This window comes from Galleria mellonella, unplaced genomic scaffold (assembly GCF_026898425.1).
Source record: "Galleria mellonella isolate WM207_F2 unplaced genomic scaffold, CSIRO_AGI_GalMel_v1 utg21, whole genome shotgun sequence".
NCBI lineage: Eukaryota > Metazoa > Arthropoda > Insecta > Lepidoptera > Pyralidae > Galleria > Galleria mellonella.
This window is the reverse complement of record NW_026442037.1, coordinates 3,484,175-3,506,003: the sequence shown is the minus strand read 5'-3', so window position 1 is coordinate 3,506,003 and position 21,829 is coordinate 3,484,175. Positions and strand designations below refer to the sequence as shown.

Here is a 21,829-nt window from a genome sequence, read left to right as displayed (position 1 = left end):
AAAACCATGTAGTAGCCTTCTTATATTTTAAATATGTTTAGAATATTAGTAAATTACCGTATCCAAGTTTGATCGCACCAAAATGTCAATATTGCTAATTATTAATAACCTTATTAGGCGAACATTAGAGCCGATATAATGCTGAATAAATGAAGCAAATCGACAATTGTGATCGAATTTGACGTATGTTTCCAATGTATTTACTGATAATAACTGACGTTAGTGCTCATATTAATATCTCATAGAGATGCACGCACGCAGACACACACGCACGCACACGCACGCACGCACGCACACACGCACGCACGCACGCACGCACGCGCGCGCGCGCGTACACGCGCACACACACACACACACACACACACACAACACAAACACACACACACACACACACACAAACACAAACACTCGCGCGCGCACACGCACACATTCACGCGCGCGCACACACGCACACAATCATTCGCGCGCACACACGCACACAATCATTCGCGCGCACACACGCACACAATCGCACACGCACGTAATAATACAAAGAGAGAGAGACACAACTCAGATTATAGCAATTTGAAGACCGGTCAATTTATACGATAATGTAGCAATGACTAAAATTGATTTTTTTTTCAACGAGCCTTTCGTATTAAGATGTATACAAAAAGCTTAATATTTTTTAACTGTTCAATTTACAGACACAATCGAATCTAAACGGAATCTACCCAATATCTTCGAGCCCTACTCAATGCGCTTATTTTATTATCGTTACGATGCTCATTCCGAGCTTTTATTCCGAACAGATTTACTAAGTAATTGGATATTTAGCCGATGCGAAATAAAGGATATTTAGTCGATTCTATATAAAATCGAACGCTTGAAACGTTAGGCTCTATTTACATAGAAAGTATTGAGTTGTTTTTGATTTTCTGAAGTTTATAAGAAAAGAAAGTATTAAAATTTTATAAAATTTAATAGTAGTCAAAAAATAAATTAATATTGTAATACAAATTTCGATTTATAAGTGTACCTATTGTTTCAAATAGATATACTGTTTATTAATAAATTATACAAGATTAAAAAGAATGCGAAAATGTATATGTGAGGTTAAAAAAACTATAAAGCTTATTTTAAACTATCGAATAAATATTGTAACATAGATAATTAGTAGTAAAAGTATACTATATCAGTGCAAAATTAACAAAGAAATCTCAGGAAACACACACAAGAAATATAGTGGAAAAGCAATACTCTTCATTTTTGAAGTCGTTTTCAAAATGGAATTTTTAATTTTTTTATACCACTAAGGTGGCAAACAAGCATACGACCCTCCTGCTGGTAAGCGGTTAATTCCGTACACTAAATACAATTGACTCTATTTATTCTTTATTTTATGTCTTTTATCGAATCATATACTTACTACAACGATTCCCAAGTCGTCACAAGAAATTATCCGAAATATCAAAAAAACTAACAGCCCGTACCGGCTTCGCACGGGTGGACATTTGTACAATATTTTAAACAGTGGTTATTGTGACATAACGATAATAATTGGACATACAGTATCGCGAAGGTTTATGTAGTTATTGATATTTTCTTCAATATTGTAGAACATACTTTTGTTCTATCGCCAATAGTTTCCGCAGCGCACGCGACGAAAGATATTTTATAGCGTTTTTTTTACACCTTGAATTACGTTACTAAAGTTTTAGTAAGGATCCCTAATCTTATCTAGCAATAAATATAGCCTATGTTAATCAGGGTGAATGTAGCTTTCAAATGTTGAAAGAATTTTTAAAAACGGCAAAGTAGTTTTTGAGTTTATTCATTACAAACATACACACAAAAATACAAATCATTCCTCTTTATAAGTGTAGATGTAGATAAAAAGTCGAAAAAAGAAGAAATCCTATTAAAACTCAAACCACCTTTCTATCGCATGAATATTTTAAGCAAATGTCTTAGTCCGGCGTATGTGAACGGGGCTTAAATCAAATAATCTATGCAAATCTTCGCATGTATACAATTGCGAGAGAATGATAAGCCATCTCGGATCCGTTCTCCCTTGTTATCCAATTTAAGACGGTCGTTACTTACATGTGCTTTCTCACTAAGTTGGATTATACAACTTTACTTTTACGAGATAAATATTGTTACTGACTACTTACTACATCTTATTATTCATTAATTCAATGGCAAGTCTAGCAGTCCTAAGAGTGACTTATTACTAATGGGCAAGGGATTGCCAGCAGCGTCCCTTTGAAAACTTTGAAATCCTAATAGCGGTCGCTATGTCGTTTGCCAAGCGTGGCGACTACTAGCAAAACCCTCGTTATGGGGAGGATATGGTGATGTTTAATAGCCGATATGATGATGAACATTTATTTCTATTTTCGGTTGGAAAGGGATTGTTAGTAATCGGATTCAACTGCCCCATTGCTAGCAATATACCCTAACAGGTCAACCTCCACGTGGCTCCCCCTGAAAACCATCGTGGTCGATTCTAGTGGAATTATCACGATGGGCTAACTGACCTGCCTTTTCATCCTCACCAATCATCACTCACTGGTGCCCTGTGTATACCGATAGCGCGGGCGGGGTTACCATTTTATTATCATCTATTAAAAAAAATACGCAGTTAGGCTATGGTGATATATATATATATATATATATATATATATATATATATATATATATATATATATATATATATATATATATATATATATATATATATATATATATATATATATATATATAGTGAGTGTTACCTCTTGGCGCTTTAACGGTTTAACAAACCCTTAAGAAATTTAAGATACAGGTACTATATGGGGTGGAAAAAGATTTAGGCTATTTTTATCTCAGGCAGCGAATACATTTTGATCGCGCGAACGAAGTTGCGTGTAAAAACTAGTAATTTACAACTGTAACTTATGAAGCTACTAGTTTTTATACTCGACTTCGTCCACGTAATCAGGATATATTGATTGTTTGAATAAAAAAATTGCCTATATTCTTCTCAGTCCCAAATACTACTACCATAGTTTACGACTTATGGCGGAGGTTTTAAGGCGCCCGAAGAAAATAAATAAGTCGCTACATACTTTTGTGTTATTCATTAACAGTTTATTTAAACTTTTGCAGTTTCATAATTTATATGAAATAGTAAATTGAAAATTATTAATTGATAATATTCAACAAATCAGTGCATAAACGTGTCATTGTTATATGTGTAATTACATAGAACTACATATATATATATATATATATATATATATATATATATATATATATATATATATATATATATATATATATATATAAGTATATATATAAGTAGCACCATCTACTTCCAATGGTTTCAAGAAGATCTTTAGGCGTTACGATAACGCCTGAACGCTGATAATGAAGAGTTTCAAGCACTGCGTTTTCATGTAATCATCATACCAGCCGTTAACTGTCCACTGCTGAACATAGGCCTTCCCCAGAAAGGGAGTTCTGCCAGTAGTTGTCATGCTTGGCAGGCGGGATTGCAATTGCAGTTAGATACCCCAAGTGGGCAATTATACACGTACTCGTAATCTGTTGAATGCAGTCACCTATGCACGCATTCCGAGTAACATTGCATTCGTTGCTGCGCATTCTATAACCACTACTATTATAACCAAATAAATTTTCTAAACACAGTAAACTTATATTTAAGTATTACTTTGCTCTTTGAAAACCCAAATTGGTAATTATGAAAGCAAATTTGTGGAATTTACTTGACTACGCATGCATTCTGAGTAACATTACATTCGTTGCCGCGCATTGTATAACCACTACTATTATAACCAAATTAACTTTTAAAATTATAAAAATTATCTCATTTAATGACACATAAAGTGTGAATGCCCTAACATTAACAAGCCTTGCTATAAAATGTCCTTACTCGTTAACGAGCCAGGCTTTGTAATATTTTTTCGGCCTCGAGAACGGAGTTTTAATGCTTTACTGCGGGTAATATATACTAAGGATAAACAATCCTTAATCCAATCCCCAAGGAGATGACAGTAAAATCCGTTTGATAATTTTATACATGCGAGTGCGTGAAATGCGGCTATTGTTTTAAATTTTATGATTTTATTTCTCAATAAGTTTTTTAGGCAACTTAAGATGGCAAATAAGTGGATGTACGAATAGATATGAACAGTACTATAAATAGATAGACACATAGATAGACACTCTTTATTGTTTCCTTCAAAAGATTACAATAGTAAATTTGTTAACAATTAAACATCAGAGAATATATTGTGACGTCTATTGTATCCATAAACCATTGCCATTCCTGAGGGCTATGGTGTTATACCTCCGTACCCTGTAATTTTACTGACGTATTTATACAACCAGGCTTAATCAGTTTAGACCAGGGGTGGCCGACTTGACTAGACCCACGATCTACTGTTCAAAGGGAGACTTTGTACAAAAGTCGATTGCTTGGGTATCTCTGTGCCATTCGTGTTTCAACCGTGAAGCAGTTATGTTTGCATGGCTATGTTTCGGTTTGAAGGGCCATCAGCTTGTTTGCCATTCTAAGTTATATAAAAAAAAAATCTACCAATTACATACTTCTTGAAATCGCAAATGAAACAACATAATTCAGTACTCAATTATTTTATTAAGAGGGAAAACATAAAATGGAAAATTACTCTTAGTAACTACTTAGTAAGTGTGAGCATTGCGTCTGAGCATCTTCCGATAGATTAGCAAAATATTATATTTTTTACCTAGCCACGATCGACTAAACTAATAGTCACGATCGACCGACCGACCACCCCTAGTCTAGACTAATACAAAAAGATACACTCATGGAATATTCGTATTGTGCGAGAATCGAACCTGCTACCGTCAAAAGATTACACACTGCCAAGATAAATAAATAGTAATTAAATATTTAATTTTCTCAAATATAAGAATCTATTTAGAAATTAAAATCACACCACGAAATACAAACACTCCGTATTTGGAATCAGAGACGTTTCATCTCGAATTGGGTCATGACGTGGTGCCGCCCAAGATCATCTAATTACGGCGCACTGACATTGCACTTGTCGACTGAATTATATCATTAGTTATGTTTGTTTTGGTTAATGATTAATAATGAACATATAACTATCGCCGTATGGTCCCGGCATAGAATGGGACACCCCTTGCTTTCTAGTAGGCATCGTAATTAATTAAGCCATAAGCGTAAAAATACAATAAATAAGTACCATACTCTTTTCTATGTGGTCCCGGCATAGAATGAGCTACATCTTCCTTTTAAGTGCATGTTGTAAGAGGCAACTAAGGAAACTTGCCTTAAGAAAAAATGGGTAGCGGCGTCTCTCTTAAAAAATCGCTAAAGCCTAACTGCGGTTGTCAACTCGCCTGCCAACCGCAGCAACTATTGGAATATCCCCCCCCCTTTTATAGGGGAGGCCTATGATCAGCAGTGGGCAGTTTAGTGCTGATATGATGTGGTATAATATATAACTATTTATAAATAAAACGTGATGCATTAAAACATTTGTTAAAAGTTAAAACATTACAAATACGAGAAAACAAGCGGCAATCATTATTTTTTTAACCACAAATGTGGTAAACAAGCGTACAGCACGTCTGATGATAAACGGTCACTGTATTAGTGCCTGCCTATGAACGCCTGCAATATTAGTAGTATCACGTACGAGTTGCCAAACCAAAAACTGTTCTGAAATAATGGAAAAAAAAACAGATATCCGCGGAGCGCGAGACCCCTAAAACCCAAACTCGCTACCCTCTCCACCCTCACAGGAGTATTATAGTATTAAAAGGGGGAAAATTTAATACAGAATATTTAAAAAAAAAACTAGATATCTTTTTTTTTGTTTAAAAATTCAGTTACTGCACCAAACACGAGTTTATTGAAAAAAGTCGTTCACTGTGTCAATCCATCATCGCTATCGGCAAATAAAAACACGAATCACCAGTACACAGAAACCAACTCCCGGACCAACATCGGCCTTATTGTTCACACAATAAGGTCGATCAGCAATCAATACGGCGCAGTTTAGAACGGAAAGTCTCGTATGACAACGGCTCCTAATGGAAATGTCAGATCGTGTGATATCTCGATTCAGCGGCACCGCACTTGTGTCTAAATCGAGGCTTTGTCGAATACTGACTGCCAGGATACACGTGCAATGCTCTCGGTTGGAACGAAATATGCTCAGAGATTCTATAATTGCAATTATCTTACAAATCTTGTCGAATACTGAATTCTAGGATACACGTAGAATATTCTTGGATGAAACAAAATATGCTCCGAGATTTTATAATTTTCAATAATCTTATTAATCTTGTCGAATACGGATTTCTAGAATACACGTAGAATGGTCTCGGATAGAACGAAATATGCTCAGAGATTCTATAATTGCAATAATCTTACTAATCTTGTCGAATACTGAATCCTAGGATACACGTAGAATATTCTCGGTTGGAATGAAATATGCTCGGAGATTCTATAATTGCAATAATTTTACTAACCTTCTCAAATACTGATTCCCAGGATACGCGTGGAATGTTCTCGGTTGGAATGAAATATGCTCAGAGATTCTATAATTGCAATTATATTACTAATCTTGTCGAGTATTGAATCCTAGGATACACGTAGAATATTCTCGGATAAAACGAAATATGCTCCGAGATTCTATAACTGCAATTATCTTTCTAATCTTGTTGAATACTGATTTCTAAGATACACGTAAAATGTTCTCGGACGAAACAAAATATGTTCAGAGATTCTATAATTGCAATTATATTACTAATCTTGTCGAATATTCAATGCTAGGATACACGTAGAATATTCTTGGATAAAACGAAATATGCTCAGAGATTCTATAACTGCAATTATCTTACTAATCTTGTCGAATACTGAATCCTAGGATACAGGTAGAATATTCTCGGTTGGAACGAAATATGTTCAAAGATTCTATAATTGCAATTATATTACTAATCTTGTCGTATATTGAATCCTAGGATACACGTAGAATATTCTCGGATGAAACGAAATATGCTCCGAGATTTTATAACTGCAATTATATTACTAATCTTGTCGAATACTCATTACTAGGATATACGTAGAATGTTTTCGACTAGAACAAAATATGTTCAGAGATATTATAATTATATTTGTGTCTATCTTACCATTTAGCTCAACAGTTTAAAAAAAATTGGTAGAAAAACTAGCGAAAAACTCGACCGTTTCTCTTTTTAAAATCGACAACTTTGCTAACCCATTTATAGTCAGTCTGTAATTAATTAAGGCGACTTTTTATCGCCTCGATTCTACCGGCTGGAAATTTATGCTCATACTATGGAAATTTATAATTCCAAACTTTTGGCGGCAAAAAAATATTTATCTTAAGCAAATAAATATTCTTTAATGCACAGTTAGGGGATTTTTTCCGTATAGTCCCGGCATAGAATAGGCCACTTCTTTTCCCATGGGTGTCGTAAGAGGCGACTAAGGGATGTCAGTGGTCGTGGGATGAGCAGTAACGTCCCTCTTAAAACGTCACCAAAGCCTAACTGCGGTTGCCAACCCGCCTGTTAAGTATGACAACTAGTGGCAAAAACACTCCTTATGGGGAAGACCTATGTGCCAAGGACATTAAAATCCAATATGGCAGTGGGCGAACATATATTATTCACCACATACATACAAAATAGGGGACGGGGTTGTTATCATTCAGCCATTATCTAACCCAACGGAGGCTTTAGCGATACATTAGAGAAAAATTGAAAGCCTAATCGTCTTTTTGGACAGCATTAAGTATTGTAATATATGTTTTTGGGAAGCAAGATGGTTATCCGGTAAAGACAAAACACAATAATATAATACTTTGTAAGGTAATAAATAGAAATGTTACTTAAAAAAGGTGGAAAGCCACCATCTTTAAGCAATTGTTCCATTAAGGTTCCCTGCCCAGGTTTTCATAAGAGACTACAGCATGAGGTTTTTCAAAAGGGGGGTAAAGAGGTTTCTTCAGGATCGGCAACGAGCGCATAACACCCCTGGCATTGCAGGCGTTCGTAAGCTACGGTAACCGTTTACCATCAGGCGGGCCGTATGCTCGATTGCCACCTCAATGGTATAAAAAAAAAAGAAAAGTAAACTAAGTGTTTTAAACAAGACTAATTTTTATACAAAATACAAAGATACATTAACCAATAGCATAACAAGAACAATGAGTATAAATACAATATCTAATCACTTTTCGGTTCTGAAAATACATTCAAACTATTGACAGAATTATCCAACATAATAATGGGCAGTGCATCATTTAAGTAAATATTTACTCGCTCTCAATACACGTTCTAGAACGTTCTGCTGCATTTGACAGTAATTGGAAAACAGTTTCGCTGTGTTTCGACAATAATTGATAATTAATTTGCAATACAAACATGTCTAACATGCTATTAATTTACGTTACGATGCCTAACTGCGAATGTCTTCTAAGACGCACATAAATTTACAGACCTTAACTATGAATTTATTCCAAACTAGCGATTCCACCTAGCTTTGCACGAGTAGATAGTTTTATAAAATAATATATAGCCTCATGTTACTCTCTGATACTGTATCTTTCTATAGGTGAAAGATGTTTTTAAATCGATTGAATAGTTTTTGAAATTATTCATTCCAAACAAACAAGCAAATCTTCCCTCTTTATAATATTAACTAGCTGACTCGGCAAACATTGTTTTACCATATACATTATTTCGAAAACTATACATGAAAATTTATCGTACTACAATTATTATATTCGATCCTATTGCGGCATATAAAAATCGCGATTAAAAAATTTATCGTAAAAGCGTGAAAATCTATATCAATGCTAAGTCATAATAAAATAAAAATAAAAAAATTGACAAAAAAAAACAAAAAAATTAGGGATGGGTCACCCTTATCATTGAGGGGTATGAAAAATAGATGTTGGCCGATTCTACCAAATATGCACACAAAATTTTATAAAAATCGGTAAAGCCGTTTCGGAGGAGTTTGGTAATAACAAACACCGCGACACGAGAATTTTATATATAAGATATACATATACAAAAAGATTTAAAAGTCGCTTAAAAATATATATTTATGTATGTATGTATATATTCATTCATTTAATATATTATGTGTATGTTTATATTATACGAATTTGTCAAGTATTGCTTTATTTTTCTTCTATTCGAAAAAGCACCGCGTACGTCTTTCTCGGTTTGCCCAATGGTTGACTGGTAGAGAACACCGTCCGGTGTTAACTCCGCCAAAGGTACATAGAATTTTACTGTGCATTAAAGTTTAAATAAATAAATATACAGTACTGTAGTTATTTCTCTACTAATTTTGACAATAACTTATGTGAATAACTGTAATCTTAATAAATACAAGTTATATTTATAAACTTAATTTACCTTTTATTCGCCCTTTACACGGGGGCAAGTTTAATTAAGTTTTTAAGCAGCTCGCCCTGCCGCCGATAAATAATACGGTTTACGCCGGCCAAATTGTGACAGTCACCAGGTGAGATTCATTGCGTACTACCGGTTGAATTTTTAAATTTGTTACATAGGCCCGTAGTGTCTTAATTGAACATCCATTTTGACGGATTTGTCGGAGTCTGAAATATCTGAGATTTTTAATGTGGAAGTGTATTTAAGGCCTATATACTTTTATTAACGTTTTCTTTTCAATCTTATGCATAAACCATATTTTTTTCTAATGGATGAATAATCGAATGGCAACCCCGCCTGCGCTAACGGTATACACTGACATACACATACCAGAGGGAGACTGTACAAAAGTCGTTTGCTTGGGTACCTCTGTACCATTCGTGTTTCAACCGTGAAGCAGTTGTGTTTGCATGGCTGTGTTTCGGTTTGAAGGGTGGAATATGGCGTGAATTTACAGGGTACAGAGGAATAACACCTGAGTCCTCAGGAATGGCAACGCATGGGGGGTATCATGGGCAAAACAGTATACTCTGTTACATCTATGGTACTGCTCATGTTTATAGGCGACGGTTACCACTTTTCATCAAGTGGGCCGTCAGCTTGTTTGCCATTCTAAGTTGTACAAAAAAAAAAACACTAGCATTGAGAGATGACAGGTGAGAATAAACAGGCAGGTTAGTCAATCCATTGTGATGAATAAACCAGAAATATAGCACTATGGATTCCAGTGGGACCACGTGGAGATCGCCTTGACAAGGTTACATATCGTGCTTTTTATTAAAAAAAAAAAATCAAAACTAATAAAGATAACAAATATAATTTTCACTATAAACAGCTGCTTGTATACTTGTATCTTTACTAAATATGGTAAAATAAGACTACATACAAATAAAATGAGTATGTATAATATTTATATTATTATATACATACATATAATAAATGTAATGTATCACATCTCCCATATTTAGAACTAACAACATTTTTCATCGTGCCTCCCACCAAATTGTTTATAATTACTCTTTTCCATCCAAAGGTTGCCTGATAGAGATCGCTCTTAGCGATAAGGTTGCCCATTTTTTTAGAATAGAAATCATTTATTCAAATAAACTTACATTGAAGCACTTTTGAAAAGTCATTACATTTTTTTTAATCTACCGCTCGTTCGGAAAGCTGTCTCATCACAAGAAGAACGAGCAAGAAACTTGCGTGTTGCTCTTTTAAATAATTTTATTATTACTTTACATTTTTAAGTTTAAGTGTGTGAATACAAACCACCAATTATTGCATAATAATGCATTGTTTTCTCATTGTAATTGTTTATATTTATAATAAGTTTACTATTGTAATCTTTTGGAGAAAACAATAAAGAGTGTCTATCTATATTATTATAAAGCGGAATAATTTGATTGATTGTTCGTTTATAATGGATAACTCAAAAACTACCCGACCGATTTTGAAAATTCTTTCACCTGTAGAAAGCTACATTCTCACCAAGTAACATAGACATACATACATTATTTTTGAAAATTCTTATTACCTATACGAAGCCTTTCCGGATCTGGTATTAAATATTTATAAAAATAAAAAAAAATCATACTTCTTAGAGTGACTTTATGCGACTTAGAATGGCAAACAAGTTGACGGTCCACCTGATGTAAAGTGGTAAACGTCGCCTATAGACATGTGCAGTACCATGGACGTAACAGAATATACTGTTTCACCTACGACACCCCCCATGCGTTACCATATTTTAGTATTCTGGTATTAGTTTTCAAACTTATTATTATGTGTACTTATATTATGCAACTGATCTTTTTTTTTCGAAAGAAACACTAAAAAATTATTGACTGTTCATTCATTTCCGTACTTAAAGAATCCAAGCCTAATAAGCCTAATAGTCACGTTTCAGTACTCCTTTTTAAGTACCGGATATCGTTAGAGGCGATTAGTAGAATAAAGGACCAAGGTGACATAAGTATAAGAATTACATTTATGTTGGACCTTTTACAGCTTTTGAACGACTCCTAAAAGGAAGTCCGAATTGCCGAATGTGACGTTTTAATTGATTTTGTTTCCATATCAATACGATATCCAGGACCTTTGCTCAAAAATAAACTTGTATTGTTTCTGTGGGTGTCGTAAGAGGCGGTAAAAGGAACTTAATTGTCGAGGGATGACCAGCAGTGTCTCTTTAAAACATCACCAAAAGCCTTATCGTTGCTAAATTGCCTGCCAAGCGTGAAAACTATTAACAAACCCTCCTTATGATGAAGGTCTATGTTCAGCAGTGGACAGTTAACGGCTGAAATAATAATAATATATAACATCTCAGATGGTTGAGATTCCGAGGCGGCTCACTCCCGGGAAAGATGCAGAAAGCAGTGCTTTTAGATTCTGCCCGCATACAGGTTACTTTCACCGGCGTACAGGTTACTCTCCCTGGGGCCCTGAACCCGGGCCGACTTTGCTTCTACCGGGGGTTAGTTGCCATATCCTCTCCTTAAGAGGAGAGATGTGAATTTTGTAAACATTTAAAAAATAATAATAAAAAAGTAAATACGTATTTTATAACACTTTTTTTGCGTGAAACACCACAACCTCATATAATTTTCATCTCAACAACCACAAATACGAGACTGGTAAATTAAAAGAGCAATTATGTGGACTCTAATAAGAAAGTTATTTGGTATTTGCCAACTCATTGGAATCTGTTAAATTTCTTTGATCAACTCAACGGAGGCTCAGTAAAGTCAAAAGAATTTACTACATCAACATTTTACTTGAAATAAATTAAAGAGAACATATACCAGTACTAACGCAGACCTTTGATTTCGTCGATCGGATAAAATAAAACTAATTTTAAAATAAATATTCGAAATACTCGATATGCACACGTTTCGTCGAGTGTAGTCGAATCCAACATCACAAGGGGTTTGGTTAGTCGTTTTATCTCAAATGAAATATACTCATAACTTTTAGAAAAACTGATACAGTTATTTTGTTTTATACAACTTAGAATAGCAAAATAACTGACGGTACACCTGATGGAAAGTGGTAATCGTCGCCTATATACATGAACAGTACCATGGACATAACAGAGTATACTGTTTCGTCCATGATACCCCCCATGCGTTGCCGTTCAAACCGAAACACAGCTATGCAAACACAACTGCTTCACGGTAGAAACATGAATGCGACAGAGGTGCTCAAGCAATCGACTTTTATACAAAGTCTCCCTCTGGTAAATCTCTCAAAGTAATAACAATTTCACTGTCGATTATTTACATTTATTTATTTAACTCTTTATTGCATCAGAAACCCAAAAATATAAAACAAAAATTAAATATGTAATTCAAGTGAAATGCAATAACATAAAGAACAGATTAAAATATATACCTCTCCAACATAAAGGTACAAAAGGCGGTCTTATCGCTAGGGCGATCTCTTACAGACATCTTTTGGTTAAATGAGAATAAACAGAACTCATCATCGTCCATTCTTAACCGACTTCAAATAAGGAGGACGTTCTCTAATTAACTGTATTTTTACCTCAGATTTTCGTCATTTAAAAACCGATTGAGAAGTTTATTTTTTTAACTGAAAATTGTATCAAAATCTGTTTAGTTTTAATATTATTATAAATGGTTTTGCTACATTGAAATTTTATTTTGTGTAACGAAATCTTAAATTGCATATTATTCATTCGTGAGTTAGTCTAAGATTGTCGTATAAAAAAACTCCTACGACTACAATTCATTATTATGAAAAAGAATATCAGCGAAGACGCGGATCATTTTTTTTTTACCATTTGTATTTCAAATGTAGACTATAAATGATCAAGTTTTTATTATTAACCATTTTCCATCAGGTGGGACGTTAGCTTATTTGCCATTCTAAGTTGCGTAAAAAAATAGTAAACAAAACGTTTAACTGATTCGACCGAACCGTCTCCGAAGACAGTCTGCTAAGACAAGACAAATAAAAAATCAAATATTAAAAATCAATTGAATATTCCGAATTGTTTCGTGTAAAACTTCGTTGCTTTTTTAATATTAAGTTACATTAAGTTATTAAGGTACTTACTGAGTGCTATATTCGCCTGCTTGTTCCTGTCGAGCTGCCCGCGAAGCGCCCGTAGCCGGCGTAGCTTCAACTCCTGCGCCTCTACGCGCTCGCGCAGTCTCCGCAGCCGCTCGCCTTCTACCGCCACCTAGTGACAACCATATGCAACTATTAGCTTCTATTTAGTTAAAGACACACTATATCAGTGTTTCTCAACCTTTTTTGTGCCCTGCCCCACTTGAACATTTCTAAAATGTTTATGCCCCACACATATATTTTCCTGACAAAGTTTACTTGACGACTTTAATCCCCCAGTTGATATTTTGGTAATGTTTTACGAAATTATGCCTAATAAATATTTACAGCATTTTTATTAATTTACTTTTTTTGATAAATTTGGTACCGATATCTACTGTTAGCATTGCATTTAAATGGCCCGGAGCAAGAGGGTTAAAATCGCTTCGAGTCCATTTTTAATTGCCCCCGCCCCCCCTTAACTATCAAATTGCCCCTCTGTGGGGCGTGGACCCCACGTTGGGAAACACCGCACTATATTGTGTATTTATATACAGAAGGTAGGCCGGCCCTACGATAGGTCAATGACCTAATGACAGGTCATTAAATATTTTCTGAAATTTCTTGGCCGAACGAAATATAAATTTGATGTTAAAATTATATAATACGTGTCCTTTAAAATATAAATGTTAAATTATCGTTCCTTTGGAGTATTGTGGTAGGATTTATGACAAACGAAAAGCTATTTATTGGACCCATACGTCTCTGAAAAAAAATTATAAATATCAAATGTAATAATTAAAGTAACTTCACTTTTATAATACAGCAACTTGTTCCATTGGCATAGAATGTTCGCTATCAAAGCATTTTGAGCATACACATTCAGAAATAATAAAAATAATTTATAATATATTTTATATATATATATATTGACAGACAATACAGGCTTGTCACATGAATATATGCTTTTAAGTCAAACCCTTTCAGTACTGAGGTATTTTTCCTCCATGCCGTGTGCGAGTTTTATGGGGGTCGTGGGTTACTCAGGAGAGCTGTGTAATAGAATTTATGGTGACATTTCTAAAAGTAAGTAGATTAAGAAAGTGATCAATTGATTCGACTTCCTTTGATTTTTTATTGTATACACAGCTACTGGTTTTTGCCTCCGACTTCGTCTGTGTCATTTCCAATAACGTAAATTTAATTAACTAATGTAAAATAAAACGTGTAAATACGTAAGCAAGAATTATATATAAAGATATATATATATATATATAAAAGAATTTATATATAGCTTATATTTTTTAATACTTTTATATTATTTAAATTGTATATTTTTTTTTATTATTTTGTATTTCATATACTGTATGAAATGGAGAAAGACTTAAGGTACTTTTTTATCTCGATCAATAAACATATCCCGGTTACACAAACAAAGTCGCCGGTAAAAACTAGTGCAAATAAACTAAGAATCTCTTCGTTTTAATGCCACTTAAAATGGCATTTGTATTTAGCGGAATAGCATCAATTAAAATATATAATAGTGCTTACTTAAAACGTGAGCCACAAAATAAAACGCCAACAGTTCGTAACGGCGAAATGCTGAGTAAAGTCGCCGCTAACTCGAGGAAAATTATTCAAGAAAATTAAATCTTAATAGAAGCTGAAGATCGGCGATTTTGTTTATTTTATAGGCGTGTTTATTGCGTGAGAAGAGTTTATTTCTTTTAGGGAAACGATAAATATCGCATTAGGCTAACGCGAAACTGGCAGTAGCCGGCCGGTCTTTGGAATTTACTTACAAACGCGCTATTGTGCAATTTTATTCGAGAAACTTAGGAGAAAGGGAATTAATAATTCATAATTCTTCTCGCTGTACGCCAAGGGTTTTTTTTTCTTGCGAACTACGATGGAAAAAGTATCTTATATGAGTATATTATTCTAAACTTTGTTTAATACCGTTTCCTTATAGTGTTAACCGATGGGGTAGAAAGGTTCTTGAGTGACGACCCTGGGCAAACACAGTATAGGACGACCCTCCACTAGATGGAGTGACGACCTCAAATGTGTTACAAGGAGTAGATGCAGGTGGCTCAAGACCGTTCCTTTTAGTAAACTGCCATAAAGGTTACTATTCCATTATAATCATAAAAAATAGATATTTTCGCAAATTTTTGCATTTACAATATTAGTTTAGTTTTTTTTTATACTACTATATTGCCAAACAAGCATACGACCCGTCTGATATTAAACGAAGTTACCGTATCCTATGAACACTTGCAGCACTGGACATGACACGCGCGCATTGCCGACCGTTTAAAAACCTTAATACGGCCTTTTTGAAAAACCTACCAGAGGGAGACTTTGTACAAAAGTCGATTGCTTGGGTACCTCTGTACCATTCGTGTTTCAAACATGAAGCAGTTGTATTTGCATGGCTGTGTTTCGGTTTGAAGGGTGGAATATGGCGTGAATTTACTGGGTACAGAGGAATAACACCTGAGTTCTCAGGAATGGCAACGCAGGGGGGGTATCATGGGCGAAACAGTATACTCTGTTATGTCCATGGTACTGCTCATGTCTACAGGCGACGGTTACCACTTTTCATCAGGTGGACCGTCAGCTTGTTTGCCATTATAAGTTGTATAAAAAAAAACAACTTCATACTGTAGTCTCTAAGGAAAACCTCGGCAGGAAGATCATTCCACGACCTGAGTGTTTGCAAGAGGAAGCCCTCCGAAACTGCACTGTGCGTGACCATTAGCGAATTTGGCAGAATAATAATATTAAACCAGCTAAACAATTTAGTTAAATATGCACCAAGTTAATTAATTACAGATGCCATCACAGTGAAGAAAGGAGCGAAATTTTGTTACAGTTACCAAAACCCATGAGTTCCGAGATCGCTTGAATGCTGATAGCCAATTATGACGAGAAAACAATCTGCTTCGGAGAATTAGGTCCGCTATACGAATAACGACTTTGTGGTTTTGTAATAAGACAACATTTCGAGGAACCAGCCGAAATTCATTAAAACCTTTAATTCGTGTTCCATTCAGTGGTGTTTTTTTACAGGAAACCTTTTGTAAATTTGTCTTTTCAGTTGCTGTATTTCTGTATTTATACACGTCACAAAGGAAAATTTATAAAACAAATCCTATTAAAATTTTTTAATGCCAAGTTTTAAAGTTAATTAATCGTGATAACGTGTATTTATTTATTTATTCACTAGCGGCCCGTCCCGGCGTCGCACGGGTGGACATTTTTACATTTTAAAAAGTGGCCGTTAAGGCTGCACACGCGACGGAAGCTTAAAAATGGAGTAACTTCTCCCGTTTTCCCAATATTTCCCTTCACTGCTCTGCTCCTATTGATCGCAGCGTGATAAAAAGTATACTGCAACCTGCCCAGGAGTATGAAGAATAATTGTACCAAGTTTCGTTAAAATTCGTCTAGTAGTTTTTGTTTCTATAACGAACATACCGACAGACAGACAGACAAAAATTTTACTGATTGCATTTTTGGCATCAGTATCGATCACTAATCACCCCCTGATAGTTATTTTGAAAATATATTTCATGTACAGAATTGACCTCTCTACAGATTTATTATAAATATAAATTAGTACATATATCGTCATAGTCGTAGAATACTGACGGATCTGACGAATATTACATATAAAGATCCGTCAGTATTCTACGACTATGACGATATGTGTGCAAGGCAGACTTAATGCTAAAAGCATTCTCTTACAGTCATGTATTACTCGCCCACATCTATAACATTAATCTATGTATATTTGTAGTATTAAAAAAATAATTTTATTACAAAAACAACAGATTACTATTGGGAATTAATTTTAATTATACAGAAAGCGAATCGAGCCGGCCTCAATTTGAAACTGGGCGAGGAATTTTTAGCTGCTCATGGAATCTCAATTTTAAAGTTAGTACACCGGATCCATTGATAGTCAGCCGGCAGTCGTCAGTGGTTTCGCCATTAAGTTTAGTACAATTTTAACTGATTTCGCTGAGTAAGAGGTTCCTCGATTCAGTTGTATTTTTAAGCGACTATAAAAAGAAGAAATTTATCTATATCTCGAGAAGGAATAAAGGAGACAGGCTTTGCCTAGTGTGGGGTCATAGTTATATTGTACTACAGGCTAATTTTGTTTAAGAAAATAAAGGTATTATTATTAAGTTATTATGTCTATATTCTCAACCGACTTCAAAAGCAAGTGACTTCAAAAGCGAGTTCTCAATTCGGTCGTATTTTTTATGTTAATTCCCCTCAACGCTCCATCAATTATTAACTGATTTGGAAAATTCTTATTTATCTGAAAGGATACACTTACAGTTTGGTTCCATTAATTTTTTATCAAAATTGGTACAATAATGTAATTTTTATATATCATACCATATCAGCCGTTTACTGTCCACTGGTGAACTTCAGCCTCTCCCTATTCGACTGTTTGCCAGAAGTTGCCGCGCTTGACAAATGGCTTGGCAACTAGTTAAGTTTTATGATGTTTTAACAGGAACGTTCCTGTCAATCCCTCCACCATTAAATTCCCTTAGTGACCTCTTACGATACCTACGGGAAAATAATGGATGGGCCTATTCTATGCCGGGACCACACGGCAATATTATTGATTCTATATTATTTATCCTACAGTTAAAGCTGTCATAATATGTATGAATGCATGTATGAGACGAGTTAAGAAAGCAGATAAAGCAAGAAACTTAAGGATAGAGGCGTCTAGCTACTCAGAACCTAAATCCGAGAGAATTGGCACGTAAATAAATAGCTAGAATTGTGCTGTATATCCCGCTTCGAGGCAAAGAAATATCTAATAGAATTTCTACATAAGCCACTGTTTAGATAGTAGCTCAATCAATACAATAGGATAGAACGCAGAAGGCCAAGATGTGAGTCAACAGAGCACAGCTGCGCTTCGACGCGCTTCGCAAATACACCACACCGCAATAGCGTTTATCGTTAACACCATATAGATTTATTTATTCATAACATTATTATGTTATTTTTAGAAATAGTACAAAATAAATTTATATCACTGGTAGGGATGGATAACATATACCAATATCTACATATATTACAATATCTATTATCTCTATATATTGGCCCAATAACGGATATGACACATATATATATATATATATATATATATATATATGTGTCATATCCGTTATATATCGGAACGGTAGCGGTATTACTATACTTTCTCATCATCTAGTCTCAAACTAAACAGAATTGTTAACAATTCTGAATTTTAAACTTTGACGTTGTTTACACATATTTTTAATTAAATTTACATTCGGGACTTAACGCGATGAAAAACACGCGGTCCAGTCCTGACCACGACGCGGTGCAATCCACGTCGAAACGTCGGCAATAAAGAAGTAAGTATGTAGGTACTGTTTACCTGTAAAAGCTTTTACATCGCGTTAAGTTCTGATTGAGTATTTAAAAATATTTATATGAGCTGTTAGGTTACCATAGTAACTGTACATACGGGGGGGGGGGGGACTAATTGTTAGTAATGAGGAAATGAGGACTACCAGTCCAATTGCTAGCCAATCCAGTCCGTTTGCCAAGCATGGCAACTACTGCCAGTACGTACAGTAGTAACCAGTACGGTTAATGTTACTAATGGAACAAATTCATATTTAAATAATATAGAATATTAATCGGCGACGTCACAAGATTTACACAGAAGCAAATAGACTCTAATGAAATTCCCAACGGCAAGCGGTTTTAATTTATTAATACAGCGTAGTTATAAATATGAATCTGTTGAAAGCAAACAGTAAGATTATTAATAAGTTTAGTAAAATATCTCGACGTTTAAAACAAGATACAGTAACTAAAATAACACGTAATTATGAGGGAGGAGAAGGAGACTTTGTACAAAAGTCGTTTGCTTGAGTACCTTTGTCCCATTCGTGTTTCAACCGTAAAGCAGTTGTGTTTGCATGGCTGTGTTTCGGTTTGAAGGGTGGGATGTGGCGTGAATTTACTGGGTACAGAGGAATAACACCCGAGTCCTCAGGAATGGCAACGCATGGGGGGTATCATGGGCGAAACAGTATACTCTGTTTTGTCCATGGTACTGCTCATGTCTATAGGCGACGGTTATCACTTTCCGTCAGGTGGGCGGGCGGTCATCTTGTTTGCCTATATATATATAATTTATTCAATAAACAATCAAAATATCATACACAATACATAAATGGTTCTGTTTAAGCGAATACGCTACGTCAAATACATAGAGTCGCAAAACAAACACAAAACAAAAAGGGTACGCTCAAAGTTTGAACTTTTTCCTTTTTAAAGTTGGATGAAAACAAACAAACAAATACTATGTGGGGAGGAAAATATACATCGTGTGTAGAATGTTGGTAGAAGAAAAATATCATTGGAAAATGTTTGAATATCTACGATTCTGTTCGTTCATCCATAATTATTGTTTTAGATATTTTATTTTTATGTCGCGCACTTCAATGCGATATTGGCATACGTTGCTTTCTATTTGTTAAATTCATGCATTCTCTGTAGTACGTAATAAGAAAAAATCAAAGAACGTTATACGAGATATATTGATGGGTATGTATTTGTTTTTAGCGTATTCGAAAGGAATTATTTTTCAATTTATTTGTATTGTTAATCGACTTTAATAAGGAGTTTCTCAATTCGATTGTATTTTTTTATATTACCTCATAACTTCGTCGTTTATAAACTGATTTAATTTTTTTTTAACTAAATGTATATACTTTCAGATAAGTCCCATAGAAATTTTATCAAAATCGAATCGGTAGTTTAGTTTTTAAATAAAAATAAATGATTTAACTACTATTGAAATAGATTTTTTTTATAGAACACAGTCTTATTTTTTTTTTTAATAAAAATTGTATATCATCTGCAACTCTGAATAAATTTAATTGGCTCCTTTTCCATACTATTCCTGTTACGTTTGAGAGTTGTTATTATGGAGTAAGATCTTAAATTATTGAAATATAATGCCTTGTTAAAGTATGAACACGAATAGTTAGGTCTATCTAATACCTTTACTACATTACGTAAGTGAGGTTTTTTTTTTATTAGATGAAAATGGATTGTATAATGGTAACTCCATCTGCGCTAACGGGATACTCCCCATGCGTTGCCATTCCTGAAGACTCAGGTGCTGTTTTATGTAACGTTTATTTTTCTAATGTATTAATTTATAATTTATTGCCTTGCTTTAAATAAATATGGGACGGAGACGGTATATCCGTTACATTTTATCCTGATCAGTAAATATATACTGGTCGTGCGAACAAAGTCGCGTGTAAAAGCTAGCATTAATATAATTAATTAATACTTATATACTATTAGAAAACATTTGTTACTTCACGACAAAAAATAGTTTGTAATACCTATCCAATTTTGTCGTTTAAACGTCTTTGACTTTCACCCTGTATATAAATGAAATGCCAAATGAACATTAGGATATACCTAACCATTCAAATAAGACCTCATTCATCTTCCTAGGCATGCGGGTAAGTTTCTTGTCAGCGGAAGCTATTCGTCTAACGTTATATTATACAATATAGCAACACATTAGTACAAACTCCGCGCTCGCTACATAGTCGAGACGAGAAAAAGAGATATACGCGAGGTTCAGGATAAGTAATTGCAAATGTTTAACTGCTTTTAACGATTCTAAATAAAAAAAGAATAGGAATAATTTTTGTTAAAAAAATTACAAGCATATTTGAATGATAATTTTTAGGGTTCCGTACCTCCAAAAGAGAAAACGGATAGACCTTTATAGGATCACTTCGTTGTCCGTCCGTCCATCCGTCTGTCAAGATCCTTTTTCTTAGGAACGTGTGAAGATATAAATTTGAAATTAATATCATATACTCAGGTCTGCAATCTCTTAAATCAGTGAAAAAATCAAGTTCCTAAGCTTGATTTTTCGTCGTTAAAATTAGTTGACGTAATCAATACGACCGTTTATGTTTTATTTATGTCGCATATTTTGACATCTGATAAGAGAATCAAAACTTATAGGGTACTTTCCGTTGACCTAGAATCGTGAAATTTGGCAAGAAGCAATGACACGTACCATAAGTAAAGGGAAAAATCCGAAAACCGTAAATTTATAGTTATTTAAAAAAAAACTTGATGATTTTGTACGGAACCCTCGTTGCGCGAGTCCGACTCGCACTTTACAGGCTTTTTTGTGACC

At 34.5% G+C, this 21,829-nt stretch overlaps 1 protein-coding gene across 11 annotated transcripts in view; it reads right to left on the bottom strand.

The window, feature by feature from the left end:
• Nucleotides 1-21,829, bottom strand: part of LOC113516486 (apoptosis-stimulating of p53 protein 1) — a 459,324-nt gene that overhangs the window by 43,468 nt on the left and 394,027 nt on the right. For all 11 annotated transcript variants that reach the window (XM_052894330.1, XM_052894332.1, XM_052894331.1 and 8 more), the window contains one exon: nucleotides 13,582-13,708. In XM_052894330.1, coding sequence (XP_052750290.1) covers nucleotides 13,582-13,708 — 127 coding nt within the window. The remainder of the gene's footprint in view (nucleotides 1-13,581; nucleotides 13,709-21,829) is intronic.